Genomic DNA, 18,860 nt, shown 5'->3' with positions numbered 1-18,860 from the left:
TCTAGATGATAACCTAATCAAGTAGGTGCTATATTACCCCAATTTAATAGATAAGGAGATAGAGGCACAGACAAGTGAAATCTTCCATGCAAGGTCACATGACCTTTAAATAGGGAGGCGAGATTTGAACTCGGTTCTCACTGGAGCATTACCTGACTATGAGGCTTGCCCAGCTTCCCTGCTGGCCGGGAGTCAGTGTCCCTCAATGGACTGGTGTGTTAGAGGGGGGCATTTCCTCCTGGCTTTGTAGGATTTCTGCACCCAAACTGTGCAGCTGGAAGACTGAGTACATGTGAAATGACTGACCTGCAGCCGTCAACTTTGTCTGAGCAAAGCCGGACTCCCCGACAGTGACAGGGAGGGAACGGTAATGACTGTGAGTGGACGATGCCTCGTGCTTGGCTGTAGGTGGACTGAGGAGCTGTATACGTAACAGGACATGGGGAGCATATTCAGGAAGCCACCTGTATTTCTGCCCGCCTCTCTGTCTAATTCTTCTCCGTAGGCCCCATTGTTGTCCTAGGATAAAAGTTAAAGAAGTCTGTAATTCTCCTGGATGACCTTCAGGAACCAAAAGTTTCCTACTTACTTTAGTTTTTTATTTGTTTTTTATTTTTTTTTCCCCAAGGCAGGTTTCTGTGTAACAGCCCTAGCTGTCCTGGAACTCACTCTGTAGACCAGGCTGGTCTTGAACTCACAGTAATTCACCTGCTTCTGCTTCCCAAGTGCTGGGGTTAAAGGCTTGTACCACCACCAACCGGCTCCTTACTTAGAATTTTAACATGGTGTCACTGAGAAATGATATTCTCAGTCCTGTGAGGGATGCCAGACTTCCAGCACCATCTGGAGTGGCGACCTCCCCACCACCTCCCATGGAGGGGAAGCAGAAAAGCCACCCAAGTTTCAGCTTGGTTCATGTATGGTGTGTTATTTAACATTCTGCTACTTGGACAAAATACCTGAATGAATCAGCTTTTAAGGAACCAAGTTTCATTTTGGCCCATACTTTTGTGGGGTTCCTCATGGCAGAAACACACAGTAGAAGCAATTTGTTCCCTTCACAGCAGCAGGAAAGCAAAGAGGAGAGATGTTTTAGTTGGGGTTCCCGGAAACACAACCAAAGGGATGGTGTGTGTATACAGAATATATATCAGGGTTTATTAAGTCAGGTTGAAAAGAGTAATGGCAGTCAAATCACACCTGAATCATGGAGAACCCAGTAGTTCCTAGGTCCTTGACGTATGAACTGACAATATGACCACTCCATGGCTTGGCTAAGGAGAAGCTTTTTACTGTAGCCATGAGGGAGAGAGAAGCCAGAGACATCTGGAAGAATCTAGAGCAGAGTGAGAAAGCTGTAGATTAAACATGGTAACCTCACCATGAGAGAAACAGAAATGAGAGAAGCAGGAGCAGTACAGGAGATCCAAGCAGGGAGGGGACAGGAGAGGAGAGAGGGAGAGAGAGAGGTACCGGAGTGGAGAGGGGCAGGAGGGGGATCTAGCAAAGAAGACAAAAAGAACCACAGGCCAAAGAAAGCACATAGAGCTGAAATAGTAGGGTTATAAGAATGAGTAGCTGTCAGGAGGGAAAGCCATGAGCTGAAGTTTAGGGGAGGGGAGGAGGGGAGAAGAGCCAGGAGGCCAGCATGGACTCTGAAATGTGTACTTGTGATACTGAGTGCTCTTGGAGGCCAGGATGTGCCTTGGTATGCTATTAGATACCACGGAGAGCCATTTGTCTTTTCTGCCAGTGACAGGGAAATGGCTCTTTTGGTAGAGGGGAACCAGCTTCACAAGCTTCCAAGGAGTTCTGGCTTTTGTCTAACCACCAGAATTTGGGGAAATGGAGTTTCCTTTGGACCTAACACTTGAGACTGGTGTCTCAACAGTCGGAGTAGTCCCACAGTGGCTGCCTCGCACTGGAAAGCAGCAACTGGTAGTATCGTAGTCCATGTAGTGAGGGCCTCAGCAGTTCTTATCTGGTGCAGGAAGTCCAGAAGGTCCTCTGGTCCCTATCCCAGGAAAACAGCTTGGAAATGCTGGTTCTGCTGCTGCTGAAAGCAGCACAAATCAACGTGAGGCCAGAGGGAAGGCCGACCTAGCGAAAGGTCAGACAACCCTCCTTCTGACTACCTATTTAACCTAGGCTGCTAGCACGACCAGGGTGTGTCTTCCCAGCTCTATCAAGGCTATCGGGACAGGTTTTTAGGTAAGGCTCTTTCCTCAGGTGGCTCTAATGTGTGGCAAGTTGATTTTAAAACCAACCATAACAAGAGAGGGAGAGGCTAAGTTCCAGACGTCCCCATCAAGGACACAGTCCCAGTGACCCAACTTCCTCCAGAGGCCCAGTGTCCCATGGCTTCCACCCCAGTGCTGATACTACCTCAGGCTGGTGACTAGGCATTTAGTATATGGTCTTTAAAGGATGCTTAACATATAGCTGGTGACACTGGCTGGGCCCTAAGTTTTATCTTTTAGTGTGATCTGTGGGCACTTCAGAGAGCGCCCTTTTTAGTAAATTTTGAGGATCTCTGAACACCCCAGGAAGTGGCTGCCTAAGTCTCCCTCCTTAAGCATCAGAGACAGGACTGCTACAGACACACAAGACTTGGGGAATTAAATAACTTAAATTTAGAGACTCGAAGTCCAAAGCCAAGGATAGCTCTTGCAGGTGCCTGTCTTCCCACTGTGTTCATCTGCTGTGTTTTTTTAATTTTTTATTTTTTTATTTTATTTTATTTTTTTTTGGTTTTTCGAGACAGGGTTTCTCTGTGGTTTTGGAGCCTGTCCTGGAACTAGCTCTTGTAGACCAGGCTGGTCTCGAACTTACAGAGATCCGCCTGCCTCTGCCTCCCAAGTGCTGGGATTGAAGGCGTGCGCCACCACCGCCCGGCTTCATCTGCTGTGTTTTTACAAAACCCTGGTGTACACTGCTTTAGGTTCTACACTAAGGACCTCGTCATTTAACACAATCAACTTTTAAAATAGTGATTTAGTTGTATGTGTGTGTTGCGTGTGTGCCAGAATGCATATGTGGAGACCGGAAGACAACTTGTGTGTGTGTGTGTTGTGTGTGTCACAGTGCATACATAGAGACCAGAAGACAAATTGTGTGTTTGTGTGTGTGTGTGTGTGGAGTATTCATGGAGACCAGAAGACAAGTTGTGTGAATCACTTTTCTTTTTCCACCATGCAGGTTGCTGGGATTGGACTCAGGTCATTTGGGTTGACAGCAAGTTCAATTACCCACTGAGCCATTTTTACGGCCCATAATCAGCTTTTTAGAAGTCCTGGTTTCTTATACAGTACTATCCTGAACTATTGGGGACAGCTTGTGAATTTGGGAGGCACACAGGTATTAATAGCTTCCACATAAACAAGGAGCTACAGAGTCCACAGGTTACCTGTGGTGTGTCTCAGGCTTGTGGAAAATAATCGCGGTTTACCCAGGCAAGCCCCATTATTCCAGCTTGCTACCTCCTCCTTGGTTTCCCCTTTCTTTGGGTTTCTAAAGCATGATGCAGACCTATGTCCTCAGAAACATCTCAGCTCGAGCGACACTGCATTCCTCTGAAGGGACACTGTGTTCCTCTGAAGCCACTCTTTTTTTTTTCTTATCAATGTATTGATATATTTATTATTTTTTTTTCACTTCTTTTTTTATAATTTTTTTTATTAAGAAAAGAAGAAAGAAAAACATAAACAAAAAACAAGTTTCCACCTCCTCCCAGCCTCCCATTTCCCTCCCCCTCCTCCCACCCTTCTCCCCCTCCTCCCACCCTTCTCCCCCTCCCCCCACTCCTCTCCCCCTCCCTCTCCAGTCCACAGAGCAGTCCGGGTTCCCTGCCCTGTGGTAAGTCCTAGGTCCTCCCCCCTCCATCCATATCTAGGAAGGTGAACATCCAAACTGGCTAGGCTTCCACAAAGCCAGCACATTAAGTAGGATCAAAACCCCGTGCCATTGTCCTTAGCGTCTCATCAGCCCTCATTGTTCGCCATGTTCAGAGAGTCCGGTTTTATCCCATGCTTTTTCGGTCACAGTCCAGCTGGCCTTGGTGAGCTCCCAGTAGATCAGCTCCACTGTCTCAGTGGGTGGGTGCACGGGAGAAGATCTTCACCAACCCCACAACAGACAAAGGTCTGATCTCCAAAATATATAAAGAACTCAAGAAACTAGACTTTAAAATGCTAATTAACCCAATTAAAAAATGGGGCACTGAACTGAACAGAGAATTCTCAGCAGAGGAAGTTCAAATGGCCAAAAGACACTTAAGGTCATGCTCAACCTCCTTAGCAATCAGGGAAATGCAAATCAAAACAACTTTGAGATATCATCTTACACCTGTCAGAATGGCTAAAGTCAAAAACACCAAGGATAACCTTTGCTGGAGAGGCTGTGGAGGAACGGGTACCCTCATCCATTGCTGGTGGGAATGCCATCTTGTGCAACCACTGTGGAAGTCAGTGTTTCGGTTTCTCAGGAAATTCGGGATCAACTTACCCCTGGACTCTGAAGCCACTCTTTGGGGCAATAGTTGGGTGCTGATGGTTGGAGCTGAGAGCGTCCTCGTTGCTTTCCCCCAAACTCCTCCTGTCACCTGCCAGCTGTCTCCCTTGTCCAGCCTCCTTTGTGTGCCAGAATGGCGATAGAAAGGGGACACGCGCTTCGTGCAACTGCTGGCCTTCCTTCTGCATCCTGGCATCCCTGCTTGCTTGGAATGTGCCGGCTATTCAGCTTAAACTGAGACCAGAATAGCTTCTACTTCCTGCTCCCCAAACAACACCTCATTTTGCTTTCACAGAGAACCCTAGGATATTATTATCCACAGATGGGAGAAGCACCTGGAACTAGGAAAGGTTAAAGAATTCACCCAAGATGGGGTTTGGAGGAGGGAAGTGAAGAGTCCAGATTTAGCTCATATCCATCTACCCTTCTCTGGGCCATCAGCATCCGAGATACTTTAAGCCTTTTTTTTTTTCTTTTTTGCCTGTCACAGTTAGGTGTGCACTGCATAAGCGTCCTCCTCTGGTGAGCGTTCTGAAGGTCGTTATGTCTGTGATGTAGAGACGCCGACAGGCGTGACAGGTGCAGCGTGAGATGAGTTTCTTCTTCCAAGGAGATGCCTTTGATGGTTGAAAAGCCCCTTCTCCTCCCCACAGTTTAAGTGAAAAGGTGGGAGAATGAATGGGAGTGAAGTGTCTCTTTGTCGGAGCACATTAAAGCGATGGCATTTACTCAGGATCTTAACGGGAGGCAGAAGGGCCGTGCCATCGCTTGCTTCCTTAGGAGCCTGTTGCCTAGAGGGCTTCAAAAATATAAGACTCTACCTTAAAACTATGCTTTAAAAAACAAACAAACAAACAAACAAACAAACAAACGTTATGCCTCAGAAAGGGAAGCCATGGATTTCTCTGCAGCCATTTGGAAACATTATACCCACGGGATCATCTAATGGCAGTGGAGGGCTGGGTTGGGCTGGGGTGGAGCTGAGCTCCAAGCAACAGAACCTAGAAGGCTGGGGATGCAGTTGGAAGGGAGATGGGGGAAGGACAGAATGCGTTTTCTGTTTGTCTGTCCAGCAGTTTAGTTCATGTCATGTCAGAAGCTTTTGTGAACCCTCACCAGGAGAGGCTTTTGGGTTACTCTCTGGGTTTTTAAGAGAACATAGGTATCGGAAGGAGGGTGTCTGTGGTGGCTTGAAAGAAAATGACCTCCAGAGGGATTGACACTGTTAGGAAGTGTGACTTTGTTGGAGGAAGTGTGTCACTGTGGAGGAGGGCTCTGAGATCTCATATGCTCAAGCCACACCCAGTGTCTCAGTCTGCTTCCTGTTATCTGTGTAATCAATGTGTAGCAGCTGTTCACCCAGTGCAAATACTTTACACCCCATGAGTGTGAATTTCAGAAACACGCAGAGAAACAAGCAAAGCCACAGGGGAAAAGACAGAGTGTGGGTACCAGTGGGACCAGCCAAGGGAGGGACACAGAAATGCCCGGAGTTTCTGATCTGATCTATGGAAAGCACATGTATATGTGTGTGTGTGTATATGTGTGTGTGTGTGTGTGTGTGTGTGTGTGTGTGTATGGTGTGTGTGTGTATATGTGTGTGTGTGTTTGTGGATGGTGTGTGTATGGTGTGTGTGTGTGAATGGTGTGTGGATGGTGTGTGTGTGTTTGTGGATGGTGTGTGTATGGTGTGTGTGTGCATATGTGCGTGCATGTGTGTGTGTTTGTGGATGGTATGTATGTATGGTGTGTGTGGTATGTGTGGTGTGTGTGCGTGTGTATGGTGTGTGTGCATATGTGTGTGCATGTGTGTGTGGATGATGTGTTTGTGTGTGGTATGTGTGCATATGTGTGTAGATGTGTGTGTATGGTGTGTGTGTATATATATTGTGTGTGTGTGTGTGTGTGTGTGCATCTGTGTGTGGATGGAATAAACAGAGAATCCTTCCTAACTGGAGAGACTGAGACATGGTAACTACTCTTTCAGCAAACGTCAACAGGGCTGAGTGCTTGCATGGAAAACAGGATGTGCTGGTGCCTCTCGAGCTGACACAGCATACAGGAAGAGCAGCGCAGGAGATTTGATGGAACATTGGAGAATAATTTGGGGGGGGGAATGGGAATGAGGACCAAGTAGTAAGTGATACTAGAGAATCAGTCATTTTAAACTATGGTCCTAATATCTCCTGTTAGTTGGGAGAATAGCCCTTCACTTTTCTTTTGGAAAATTAAGTTGGAAGACTCATGGGGAAAATCCATGGTGCCTGTAATTTACATAAAAATAATATTTATAGAAAGAGATAGAGAGACAAACACGCGTAAAACATTCTCAATTGCTGGGAGAGCATGAAAGTTTAGGCTTCACAATGAAAACTTAAATTCAAAGTATCAAGGACATGGATGAGAAAGGACATTTCTTCAAAGGCATTGATTGACACAGGCGACATAAATATCCCAAAGAAAATGCCACCTAAGACTTGAGAGACAGTGGATCAGGAATGTTCCAGGCACAGGGAAGAGTGTCTGTAGGCCTGGGGGCCCATCTTCCTACAGTAATAGACAGACATTCAATGTCAGTGTGGGATGGGAAGCAATGGCTTAGTCACTGAAGGGTGAGTGACAGGCAGGAAGATCAGGTCCCACAGGCTTATGTATGTGTGTGTGTGTGTGTGTGTATGTGTGTGTGTGTATGGTGTGTATGTGTGTGTGTGTGTATGTGTGTGTTTGTGTGTGTGTATGCATGCATGCATGTGCGCATGTATGACTGTGTGTTTCAGGAAGTGATCTGGATTTTATTCTCAGCACACTGTAAAGAGGTGGATGGATATGTTTTTGAAACAGGCCAGCTAACAGGCATGGGGCTATAAGGACCCAATTGTTCCAGTTCCAAACACTTAGTCTATACTACTTTAGCTTTGCTGAGCCCTTACCAACTACGTGCACACTAGAATCTCTCTTTGATGTGTAAACCAACCAAGCTCAGAAGGACCGGGTAACTTGTAAAGGTCACCCCAGGTCTGAAGGACACTGGATTCTAACTGAGGTGGCCTGACTTCAAGGCCTATGCTTTAAAGACTGCGTTACAGTGTTGCTCCAGGCCACTCAGGTTTCTGTATGGGGACTTGGCCACCAGTTTAGGCAGGAAGCCTTGTGGAACAGTCAGTCAAGGCAACTGGTAGTGGAGCCTTGAAGGAGACAAAGTAACAAAGTAACAGTGGAGATGGAGACAAAGGGGAGGGGACGGGGAAATTTCAGAGCAAGTATTCATAACTGACATCAAAGAAGAGATCAGTTTGTTCCGCCACTGAAAACCTGAGCTTGCATAGCACTGGCCTGAGAAATGGAGCAGAATGAGGGAGCACAAAAATGCTCTAATTGTTAAAAACTTGAGCAAGTGCTAGCAGCCCCTTAGCGTGCTCCTCGGCCCAGCTGGGTGGCTTGTTGTGCAGTCAGCTCACGTTCCCCTTGTCCTGGCTTCTGCTAACAATCATTGGTGCAACTTGTCATTTGTACGGTGTGAGCCCTGTAATCTGCAGCTGCTGTAATACCTAGGCCATTCCTGTACCCTTGTGCCCTCAGCTGATTGTCAGTCCAGGCAAACCCCAGTTCCCAGTCCCTTCTCTAATAGTTCCTCGACCTAGCGATCGTAGCCTTAGCCTTGGATGGCATGATCACACACCTGTGTGTACTCACCAGAAGCCCTTGATCCGTGAGCCTCTTCAGAATGCTTAACCGGTATGAGAAATTAAGCAAATATTGGAAAGCGATAGAAAGAAAAGAACATGGCCATGTCTTCTAATGCTTATTGATTTGTGGGATCTTCTTAGGCATGAAAACAAGACTCAGTGCTAGTATCTTGACATCGGATGCCTGTTCCCTAGAAGAGTGGTTTATTGATTAGGTGGGGGTTCCCAGTGAACAGGATTCTTCCCGGGAAAGTAATCAGCCTTCAGAGATGGAGCTGTACTGAGAACAAATTGAACCCATTTGAAGGGCAGAGCACCATGGTCCAGAAGAATCAATAGCACCCTTGAAGGCCACTGAGGCCACTTTTCTGTCTCACATCAACATCTCCGAGGGTCGCCTTTTACCATTCTTTTGTCCCCCTCAAGGCCTCAAGATTCCTGGTTGGTTTTTCCATGGTGGTGGCGGTGGGGGCAAGCACTATGCCGTGTCGGGCACAGAGGACACAGGTCTGCAGAATAAAACACAAGCTCCTCTGCAGTCCCCTCTCGCCATACCTTCCTGAGAACTCTTTGGTCACCTGCTGTTCCATGCTACACACTATGTAAAGGATCGGCGACAGAGCCGTGCACAAAGATGACAAAAGCCTTGCCTTCCTGTAGCTTATTTCTTCATTGATTCTTTGTGAATTTTATATCAGCTCCACTCATTTTCCTGCCCCTCCATACCTGCCCTCTGCCCTTGCAACCTTCCCCCCAAAGAAAACAAAAAAAGATAAAAAATTAAAATTAAAGAACCTCTTTCCCTGGAAGCTGCAATGTGCCGTGGTGTGTCTCACAGTCTGTTCATTAGTCCAGACGTCTCTCTTTGCAAATGTGTAGTCTGAGGTCTCTGGCTTCTGCTACACGGTTGAGACCAGATCCCCACGGGACTCCTCTCGGATGCCTTGTTGTTGCTCTATGTCATGGAGATCCTGCAGCTTTGGATCTGCAGGATCAGCTTTTTCACATGCTCCAGCAGTTTACAGATGGGGCAGATGCTGGGGCGGGCCAGCTCAAAGCCCTGGATCTGGGCCTGGGTGGTAGCTGAGTTTGTCAAGCTGCCCACCCTCCTATACCCCCACCAGCAGGGTCTGCTCGCCAGCGATGCCCTGGTGAGAGGTGGAACCAACTCTTCTGCCTCACCCCTCGAGGTGGATCTCCTGTGCCTATGCCCCCAGGCCCAGCTCTACTGTGCTGCCCAGGCAAGGTGTGGGCCCGCTCCCTGGATGGCTGTAACTGGTGAGAGACGGGGCTCTCAGGGACAGTTCTCCCGCCTGCAGTGAGGTGGGATGGGGGGCACAACACATCTTTCCCGTTCCCATGCCACTTCCCTGCTGACAAGGGGCGGGGCCAGTTCTCTAGAGCTCACATCCTCTGGGCTGTGGCCCAAGTCATGTGACTGAGGGCAAGGGCATCTCAGGTTTCCTCTGCCAGCCTGGATGTCCCTCTACCAGTGCCAGCCAGGCCTATGGGTGTCCTCTAGCACCCGGATCTTTTGACCAAGTTGATACTCTTTCTATAGATTGTATTTTTATTTCTGTATGCTAGTGTGTGTCTTTCCCTCTGTCTCTTTCTCTCTGTCTCTGTCTCTCTCTCTATGTGTGTATGGTTATGTACATCACATGTGTGTTTGTGCCCATGGAGGACTGAAGAGGGTATCGCTCCCCTGCTGCTAAGTAACACGTGTTCTTGACCTGCCTGATGTGAAGATTGGGAACAGAGCACAGGTTCTCTGGTAGATCAGTATGCAGTCTTTTCTGCTAAGCCATTTCCCCAGCCCTTTCTAGGCAATATTGTGACAATGTGGTATACAGTCTTCCAGCCCATACGTTCACAAAGGTAAACACGTTCATACTGTATGTGTGGTTCTGTAACTTTTCACTAGCAATTTGTCTTGGAATTCATCCCATCTGACCTTCCCTGTCCTTTGATAAACCCTGAAGATAAGCAAGTGGAGTTGTCATTAGTTTTCACAAACAAGGCTGGAGAGAAGGCTCAGTGGTTTAAGAGTATTTGCCGTTTTCCCGGAGGACCTGAATTTGGTTCCCAGCACATGTCTTCCTGGAACCCCAGCCTAGGGAATGCACCACTACCTTCTGGCCTCTGAAGGCACACATGGAGCAGACAAGCACTCATAGACACACACACACACATACTCATACTTTCTTTTGCACATTGTGTTGATATGTAAGTGTGTACACCAAGTGTTTGCGTGTGAATTAGTTTGATTCTCTGTACCTCACTTTCCCCCTCTGTACAATTGCACTAGTGAAGTAATGCTTCTACAGACACCATGGAAGTGCACTTCAACTCCGCACTTCACACCCACAGGGATAGGCACAATAAGATAATCAAGCAGGTAAGAAATGTTGGTGAGGGTAGAGAGAAATGAGAAAACCCGCCCCCTGCTGGTCACAGTGGAAAATGCTGCTGCTACCTTGGAAGACAGTCTGACGTTTCCTCGAGAGGGAAAACCCAGACTGTAATTTAATCCAAGAAGTTCCCTTCTAGGTCTATTCCCAGGAGAAATGGAAATAGATGTCTGCACAAAAAAATGTTCATAGCAGTTTTGTTTGTAGCGTATCAAAGATAGATGTAACTCAAGTATCCACCAACTAATGAAGGGTTAAATATAAAATTAGTATATCTATAAACTGGCATATATAAAGTATATCTGTAAACTAGCATATATATGTATAATATATTTGGAATATTACTGTATTATTACAGTAAACTGGAATATTACTCAGCATTAAAGAGAGATTAAATACTGATAGCTGCTAGAATATGGACAATCTTGGAAACATGCTAAGTGAAAGAAATGAGTCAGAAACAACATTATAATAGATAAATCTACTGTAGAACATTTCCAGAAGAAAAGAAGGAGGTGGGTAAGTCATTAAAAGGCATGGGGGCAAGCATGGGAATAGAGAGATGCTGTTGGGTTTCTTTTTTGGAGTGATAAATATGTTTAAAATGAGCCACATTTGAGAACGTGTTTTAAATCACTGAGCTGTTATGGACTATAAATAGTTTAATTTTATACCAGGTGCCAAACTCTGAATGCCATGCTCACGCCTCCCACGAATTCCTATATTGAAACTTGCCATGCTCCCCTCTCCCAGGCAGATGCCATGAAGCAAGCTGCCAGGTCAGACATGCTGAATCTTTCCCGGTAAGACTGATGCTACACAGATTCTTAGAGATGGGTTGATCAGGATATGAGAATTAGCCTGTAAGGGCTAGAGTTAATGGGCCAAGCAGTGTTTAAAAGAATACAGTTTGTGTGTTGTTATTTCTGGTGTAAAGCTAGCAGGGCGGGAGCCAGGCGGGACGAAAAGCAGGCCCACAGCTCACTCAACACATTTTAAAGTTAATTTTTTTTTTGAGACAGACTTTCTCTGTGTAGCTTTGAAGCCTGTCCTGGAACTCACTATGTAGACCAGACTGGCCTTGAACTCACAGAGATCCACCTGCCTCTGCCTCCTGAATGCTGGGATTACAGGCATGTGCCACCACTGCCTGGTTTTAAAGTTAATTTTATTAAGTTAGCATACGTATTGGGTTTCATTGTGGCCTTTTTCATAAGCATTTGGTGGTGCAGGACAATTGTCAATTATGTTTTAAATAAATGCTGATTGCCCAGTAGTCAAGCAGGAAGTGTAGGTGGGACAACCAGACAGGAAGTAGCGGCAGGTCAATGAGAACAGGGAAATTCTAGGAAGAGGGAAGCTACCTTTGCAGTCCTGCCCAGACACAGAAGAAGCAAGATGTGACTACCCCGCTGAAGAAGGTACTGAGCCATGTGGCTAACACAGATAAAAATAATGCGCTGATGTAAGTTTTAAGAGTTAATAAGAAGCCTGAGTAATGGGCCAATCAGTTTATGATTAATGTAGACCTCTGTGTGATTTCTTTGGGACTTAACAAATGAGGGAACCAGGCAGGACAGAAACCTCAGATAACAATTTGGTTTGTACTTTTCTCTTATTTCTCCCCCTCCCTCCAAGCAGACTTGCTTATCCAGAGGACGGGTCCAGCATTCTTTTCAGATTGTGCACAGTTGTACCCTTCTCCTGAAAACTCGACCAGGCTCTTCCCCAAGGCTGCTGTGGGAGGCTACCCCTGGGAACCTGGCTGGCTGCTTGTCAGTTTCCTTTTTCTTCTCGAAAGCAGCCAGCACCAAAACCTTTGGAGGACATACCTGTGTCTAGGGCGTTTCCTTCGGGCGGTGGAACCTAGAACACGCTTTCCTCTTGCTTAAACTGATTGTATTTTTTCTCATGAAAAGGGAACTTGTACAAACTGTAATGTTTTTAAAATAAGAGCAGCCATCCATCTTCCTCCTGGGGTCCCACCAATGGCAGCCATGGTGTAGGAGCCCTCATTGATGCTACCTGCTGGGAGCCCTTCCCAATTTGAGAAGGTTGTATAATGAGTTCTGGAAGCGGCAGCTAGGGGGCGACAAACTAAACATGGGGAAAGGACGGCCGCTGTCACTGGCCCATATTTTCTTACTTGAAAGTTTCCAAATTCCCTGCCATAAAAGCCATGGCCATGTGGCACTGCACCCCGCACAGCTTCCAGACCCTGTCAGGTCTCAAAGACTTCCTCCGCAATGTCGTTCGCCTCACAGCAATTCCGGGACACGGGCCAGTGCAAAAATGCAGTGAGCGAGTTAGGTGATAACGGGATGCAGGGATGCACGCGACTAGTAAGTGGCTGCCTTGCCTTAAACTCCCAGGCAAGGATGATACACGAGGGTGTGCTTAAAAACTGTGTTAACAAATATTCTTTTTTAAAAAATATGTTATTAATGTAAACATAATCTATTCTGATCGAGGTTCCTCTCCCCCAACTCCTCCCAGCTCTCTCTACCTCCCCACCCACCCAACACTTCACCTTTCTTTCTCTCTTTGTTTAAAAACAAACGGGCAAACACAAAGACAAAACCAGAATCTTTTTAAAAAGGAAAATAAAAACACAAGAAACACACACACACACACACACACAAACTCATAAAAACAAAATTGGAAACCATAATTTACAAGCAAAAGGCCAATAAGACAAAAAATGCCTACAAAAACAATATGAGATTGAGTTCATTTTGCATTGGCGATCTTCTGTTGGGCACGGGGCCTTACGTGAGGTTAATATACACAGTGAGCTGTTTTCTGCCTACCGTGAAGTATCCAAGTGCACGGTCAGGTGACTATGGGCTGAAATGGAAGACTGAAGTAAATCTCCCCTCCTTTAGCGTATTTTCTCAGGTTATAACGCTGAGACAGTGAACGCCTTGAAGGTAGAGGGTGTGAAATGCCCACATCTGCCCTCCTGTTTTATCCCAGGTTGCAGCCTTTATGACGCAGGGTGCTGCAGACTTGGTTTGCATAGATCATAGGAGCAAAGCGGCTGCTTTTGAATTATCCCAGAATCACAGATAATTCCTTCTTGGATGTCTCTAGGCTGGTTGGTGGATATTTAACTCTCTCTGGGCTCCCAGGAGAAGTCTCTTCAGGGTGACAGGTCTGTTTGCAGGCTTGATTTTGGAAATTGGGAGAATTTTAGGTTTGAAGGACTTAGGAAAGGCGTTCTTACCTTCTCGCAGGGAAGCACACTCTTACTTACCTAGCATGGGGGACGGGTGTCAGTCAGCAAATCTCCACTCTCCTTCTCCACCATGGGGTCATCTGAAGCTTGCACACGTCCTTGGATTTGTTTTGCTAATGGGGTATGATAGTACAGATTGGGTGGTTGAGGCTAAACAATGCTTCTGCAGTTTGCCTGGCTGGAGAGAGCATGCTGAGGGTAGCTGCAGTCCTTTCTCTCGAGACCCCAAACAGAATTCATCATAGGAAACAGAACTCAGCCCAACTAGACGAAGGATTCTTCTAGCCCACCTACAGATCTTCAAGTAAGGCATATTAGTGTTTTTCTTTTTTCTTCTTTTTAGTGTGTGTGTGTGTGTGTGTATTCATTTGTATGATTTCAGGTAAAAATACCAGGTCACATTTGTGAAACTCAGAAGACACCTTTTGAGTTAACCCTCGCCTTCAACCCTTGCTTGAGGCAGGTACTCGGTATGACATGCTAGCTGGCCTGGGAGGTCTAAGGCTTTTTCTGTGTCACGTCCTATTTTGACATAGAGGAACTGGAATTACAGACACATGTTGTCATTTTTACAAAGGTTCTGGGAATCCGAACTCTGGTCCTCCTGCATGTGCAGCCAACATTTTATCCACTAAGTCATCTCTCCAGCCCATGTGCTTGTTTTCTTAGGCCACAAAGTCGTTTTTGTTTTTCATAGCATCATCGGGGCAATAGCAGACTGATATTTGGGGGCTTTACTCAAGTGTGTAGACATGGAGACAAGCTGTGAGGACATGTCCCATTAAAGCAGCTCCTAGGACAGCAGCCTTGAGAAGAGCTTATCACGGGAATGAACTGGAGGTATCGTGGTGAGCTTCTTGAAGCAACCCAAACTGAAATTTTAATAAACTGTTTGTGACCCCTTGTCACCTAAATCAACTTCATGGCCAAGAAATTGCTAAACCATGCATTTCATCATCGCCTCTCACATGCAGTATGTGGAGGAAAGAGTGAGGGGTGTGGCATGGGTTGGGCCACAGCTGCTTGCCACAGCCTGGCTTTTGTCTAGTCTGCGCCTTTGGATAAGTAATTCAACCTCTTTGAATCTCACTGTCCTTATCTTCAAGATGGAGGTGGTTATAAAAATAAAATAGTTGCCAGGTGGTAGTGGTGCACACCTTTAATTCCAGCACTCCGAAGGCAGAGGGGGGCAGATCCCTGAATTCAAGGCCAACCTTGACTATAGAATGAGTTTCAGGACAGTCGGGGCTACACAGAGAAATCCTGTCTGGAAATCAAAACAAAAAGGAAGGAAGGAAGAAAAGAAGGAAGGAAGGAAGGAAGGAAGGAAAGAAGGAAGGAAGGAGCATGTTTATTATTAGTTCCTAAACTGCATTTAAGGAGTAGGATGCCCTTTTCCAACAAAGTTAACATATAAAACTAATCACTGAGTACAGTCTACACCATCATCATTTAGTACCAAGTCTTTCAGTGTTAACTTTTAGTAGTAAGTCTTTCAGTGTCAAGTTCCTACCTAGCACCCTTAGGGTTCTTTTTAGCCTGTTTAAAAAAATACTGACACAGTAAAGATACTTGGCAAGCACGGGTGGTGGCAATAGTGGGCATGTTGGTGGCATATGACCTCAAAGTCTCTCCGAAGTTTTCATCTTCTTCTCTTCCCCTTAGATCTGTATTTCTTATTGTAACTGGAAATCCAGAGTTACAGTCTCTCTCTCTCTCTCTCTCTCTCTCTCTCTCTCTCTCTCTCTCTCTCTGTGTGTGTGTGTGTGTGTGCTGTTAAACTCAACATAAGGATGAGAAGACTCAACAACACCCAACAATTCAGCTTTTCTTTATGGGGAAGGTTATGAAACAGGGTTTCTCTGTGTAGACTTGCTGGCTCTGGTTCTCACTGTAGACAGGCTAGCCTCAAACTCATAAAGATCTACTTGCTTCTGCCTCTTGAGGACTGGAATTGAAGGCATGCGCCACCACTGCCCAGCTCAGCTGTCCTTATATCGTATTTTCTATGGTTCTGCAAACATCAATGTATCTGTTAACCACCCACTGTTATCCTAGAGTTGCATGTGGTGGCTCTTTGCCTTGATGTCAGTATCTGAGCAGAGCTTGATATTTGCACCCAGATATAAAAGTCATCTCAGAAGAACACCCATGTATGGCTTGACAGAGCTGTATGCTGTACCCCTTCCTCTGAGACAGGATCAGTTCACAAGTCTATGACAGCATACAATAACGGCAATCAGTTGTTACTGACAACGACTTGTCATTTGGTCATAATTTGCCAGCACATTTTCACACAGCTCCTACATGTCTAGCCCATTGCATCAGCACCACAACCTTTTAAATTTACTCCACTGGACCACATGAGTCATCTGCACCTGACGGAAGAGGCCATCAGCATCTATCCAGAGAGAATTAACTGGAGTGGAACTAAGTGTCTTAATCAGTTTTCCTAGGAGCCAATCCTGAGACAAAAGCACAAGTAATATATTTGTAAGGTAAGGGAAAGACTATTATCAAAGCAGGAAACTGAGAAGGCAGGGAAAACTGGCCCATAAATGTAGTGTTATAAGGAAAATTATCCCTGTAATGGTGGTTGTAGTTTAACTCCTAAAAGCCTTGGGAGACTGTAGGGCATACACCTGAGAGTTAGGTCATTCGGGAAGAAGTCAGTGAGCATTTCTATGCCAGCTTCCTTGGCTGATGGTTGAGAATGCTTCCATGGGTATGAATTCCCTAGCTTTTATGGCCCTCCACAAGCCTGAGCACAATGACCTTGGTGAATGGGGACTGCTCTTTAGAGGCAGCACCAACTCTGGTATCTACAAACCTTTCTCTGTAGATCAACCAGACGATCCTCTCCTCTTCTTCCATCCTGTCCTACTATTCCTTACCCTAGCTACAACTTCTGTTGGCACAGGTTTTTAAATCAAGGAGATATCCCAGGCTGACACCATCAAGAGATTTGATCTTCTAGTAGCTGTGACTTAGTCAAGATGTATTTGTGTGACAGTTACCCATCTTGTTATCACGGTAGTCCGATATATTAAAATGTGCCCAAGTGTTCCTGCAGCTTCTGGATATAGACTTCCTTGGTTCTGCTATGTTTTGATACCCAGATCAATTATCAACATCTGTATAAAAGCTCCTTCCTTTGTCTGCTGGTTTACTAGCAGTTTTAGGTTGGGTGTAACTCTTACTGTTTCCATGGTGAAAGTTCATCTTCTCCCTATCTTCCCATTAAGAATCAATAGATATTAAATTTGAGCAAATGAGAAGCACAAAGTCCATTAGCAGGTCACTGGAGTTACAGCAAGAAGAGTTAGTTGTAATTACATTTCATGGTCTCTGAATCCCTGTTGCTTAGTGACTGGGGACACAGCACCAGATAATGACTCCTCGTTCAAAATATACCGCATTTTCATGGGGGTGTACCTTGACTACATAAGAGGTCACCCCAAAGTTGGCCTCTCTCCTGTGCCTTTATGTGTTGGTGAGTTGTTTTAATCTAGTTTTAGACAAATAGCTTTTGTGTGGTGTGGTATAATATGGAGGTAGTAGATCTTATGGTTCTTGGAACATTGCCTTGGCTGTCCCTTGACAAGAAGAGGAAAAGTAAACTCTTCCTATGAATGCATTGTAGGACCTAATGCTCCTTCCATATCAGGATTTTGATGTTAGCCCCAGAGGTGTACTGTTCCTATATTTCCCATGCTTCCTTACTGTTTGTGCAACTGGTTACCAGCACAATAGACCCTCTGGCACAGCCTTTAAGAGTCTCATTACACACTTCCATAGGAGCTGTTAGATCATTAACCTAAGTTGATAGCTTGTTTTTGTTTTTGTTGTTGTTGTTGTTTTTGCTTGTTTGTTTTGGTTTTGTTCTTGTTTTCTGAGACAGGGTTTCTTGCTGTAGCTCTCACTGTCCTGGAACTAGCTCTGTAGCTAGTTGGATCTTTGCCAGGCTGGCTTCGAACTTAGAGATCTGCTGCCTCAGACTCTCAAGGGCTGGGATTAAAGACATGTATCATCACTGTCCATGATGGCTGCATAGTTTGGATTGGTCATTATTCCCCTTTGTTATTTCTGTACATCTCAACCAGTAACTGACCCCAAAGCTTTACAGATGTCATACTTCCTCCCCTTTCTCTCTATTGCTAAATATTACACACGCCAGACACTTCCTTCCACCTGTGCTCCAACCCAATCCACTACCATCAGGATGCTAGTTCTTGAGGAATCAGGAACTCCTTGCTTGGCACCATCAACAGATCTGTATTGTCACCAGCCAGGCAAAGATCCAACTTTGAGAATCCTATCTTGACGTTCTGTTTTCTTAGGACCACTTCAGTCATAAAGAAGACCTTGAAGATAATGTATCTGGTCCAGCAGTTCTCCTAGAAGATGATGGAAGCTCCACCAGGAAGGAGAAACCAGGTAAGGATACATTAACGTGCACATTACAAAACAGGCGTAATCCTGCTGGAGAACTTTGGAAAACAATATGAAATGTTTTTTTTAGGTTATCTCAACTAAGTGGCATGAAAGCTGGGTTATTTATTTATACCAACTTTGTCCAGTGATCGGCTGAGGTGATGCACACGGTGGCATTAATTCCTGGATATATGGCATCACCTACGGTGAGAAAAGCATAGAAGAGAGTCAGGAACAGTGACTCAACTTGGGGAAGGCAAAGATGTCAGGAGTCAGGGGTGTTTCTTGAGTCTCTCTTTGCTTAGTGTGGCTCATGCGAAGATGTGGCTGCTTGGCATAGCTCTTCCTGTGAATGTTAAAGAGGCTGGAGAGAAGGAATATACAAATCTAGCTCTGGTATGTCCTTTCCACAGCTTAGGGGAATGCCTTGGTTGGCATGGAGCAGGGGTAGGGGCACAGGTATCTTAGCAGAGTGGCTGTTGTTTAGCTCTTCACAGTCCCAGCCTAGGAAGTAAGGTCTCCTTGCTTGGCCTTGAGCTGCTAAATTGTGCTAGATTAAATTTTGAGTTACGTTAATGACTT

At 45.6% G+C, this 18,860-nt stretch overlaps 1 protein-coding gene across 2 annotated transcripts in view; it reads left to right on the top strand.

The window, feature by feature from the left end:
* The window catches only part of Prr5l (proline rich 5 like), a 179,232-nt gene that overhangs the window by 1,781 nt on the left and 158,591 nt on the right, over nucleotides 1–18,860 (top strand). For both annotated transcript variants that reach the window (XM_041679263.1, XM_041679266.1), the window contains exon 2: nucleotides 18,185–18,281. In XM_041679263.1, coding sequence (XP_041535197.1) covers nucleotides 18,249–18,281 — 33 coding nt within the window. In that variant the 5' untranslated portion in view covers nucleotides 18,185–18,248. The remainder of the gene's footprint in view (nucleotides 1–18,184; nucleotides 18,282–18,860) is intronic.

This window comes from Microtus oregoni, unplaced genomic scaffold (assembly GCF_018167655.1).
Source record: "Microtus oregoni isolate MIOR12 unplaced genomic scaffold, Mior012 000031F_ref0000149, whole genome shotgun sequence".
Classification (NCBI taxonomy): domain Eukaryota; kingdom Metazoa; phylum Chordata; class Mammalia; order Rodentia; family Cricetidae; genus Microtus; species Microtus oregoni.
This window is presented reverse-complemented; position numbering and strand designations above follow the sequence as displayed.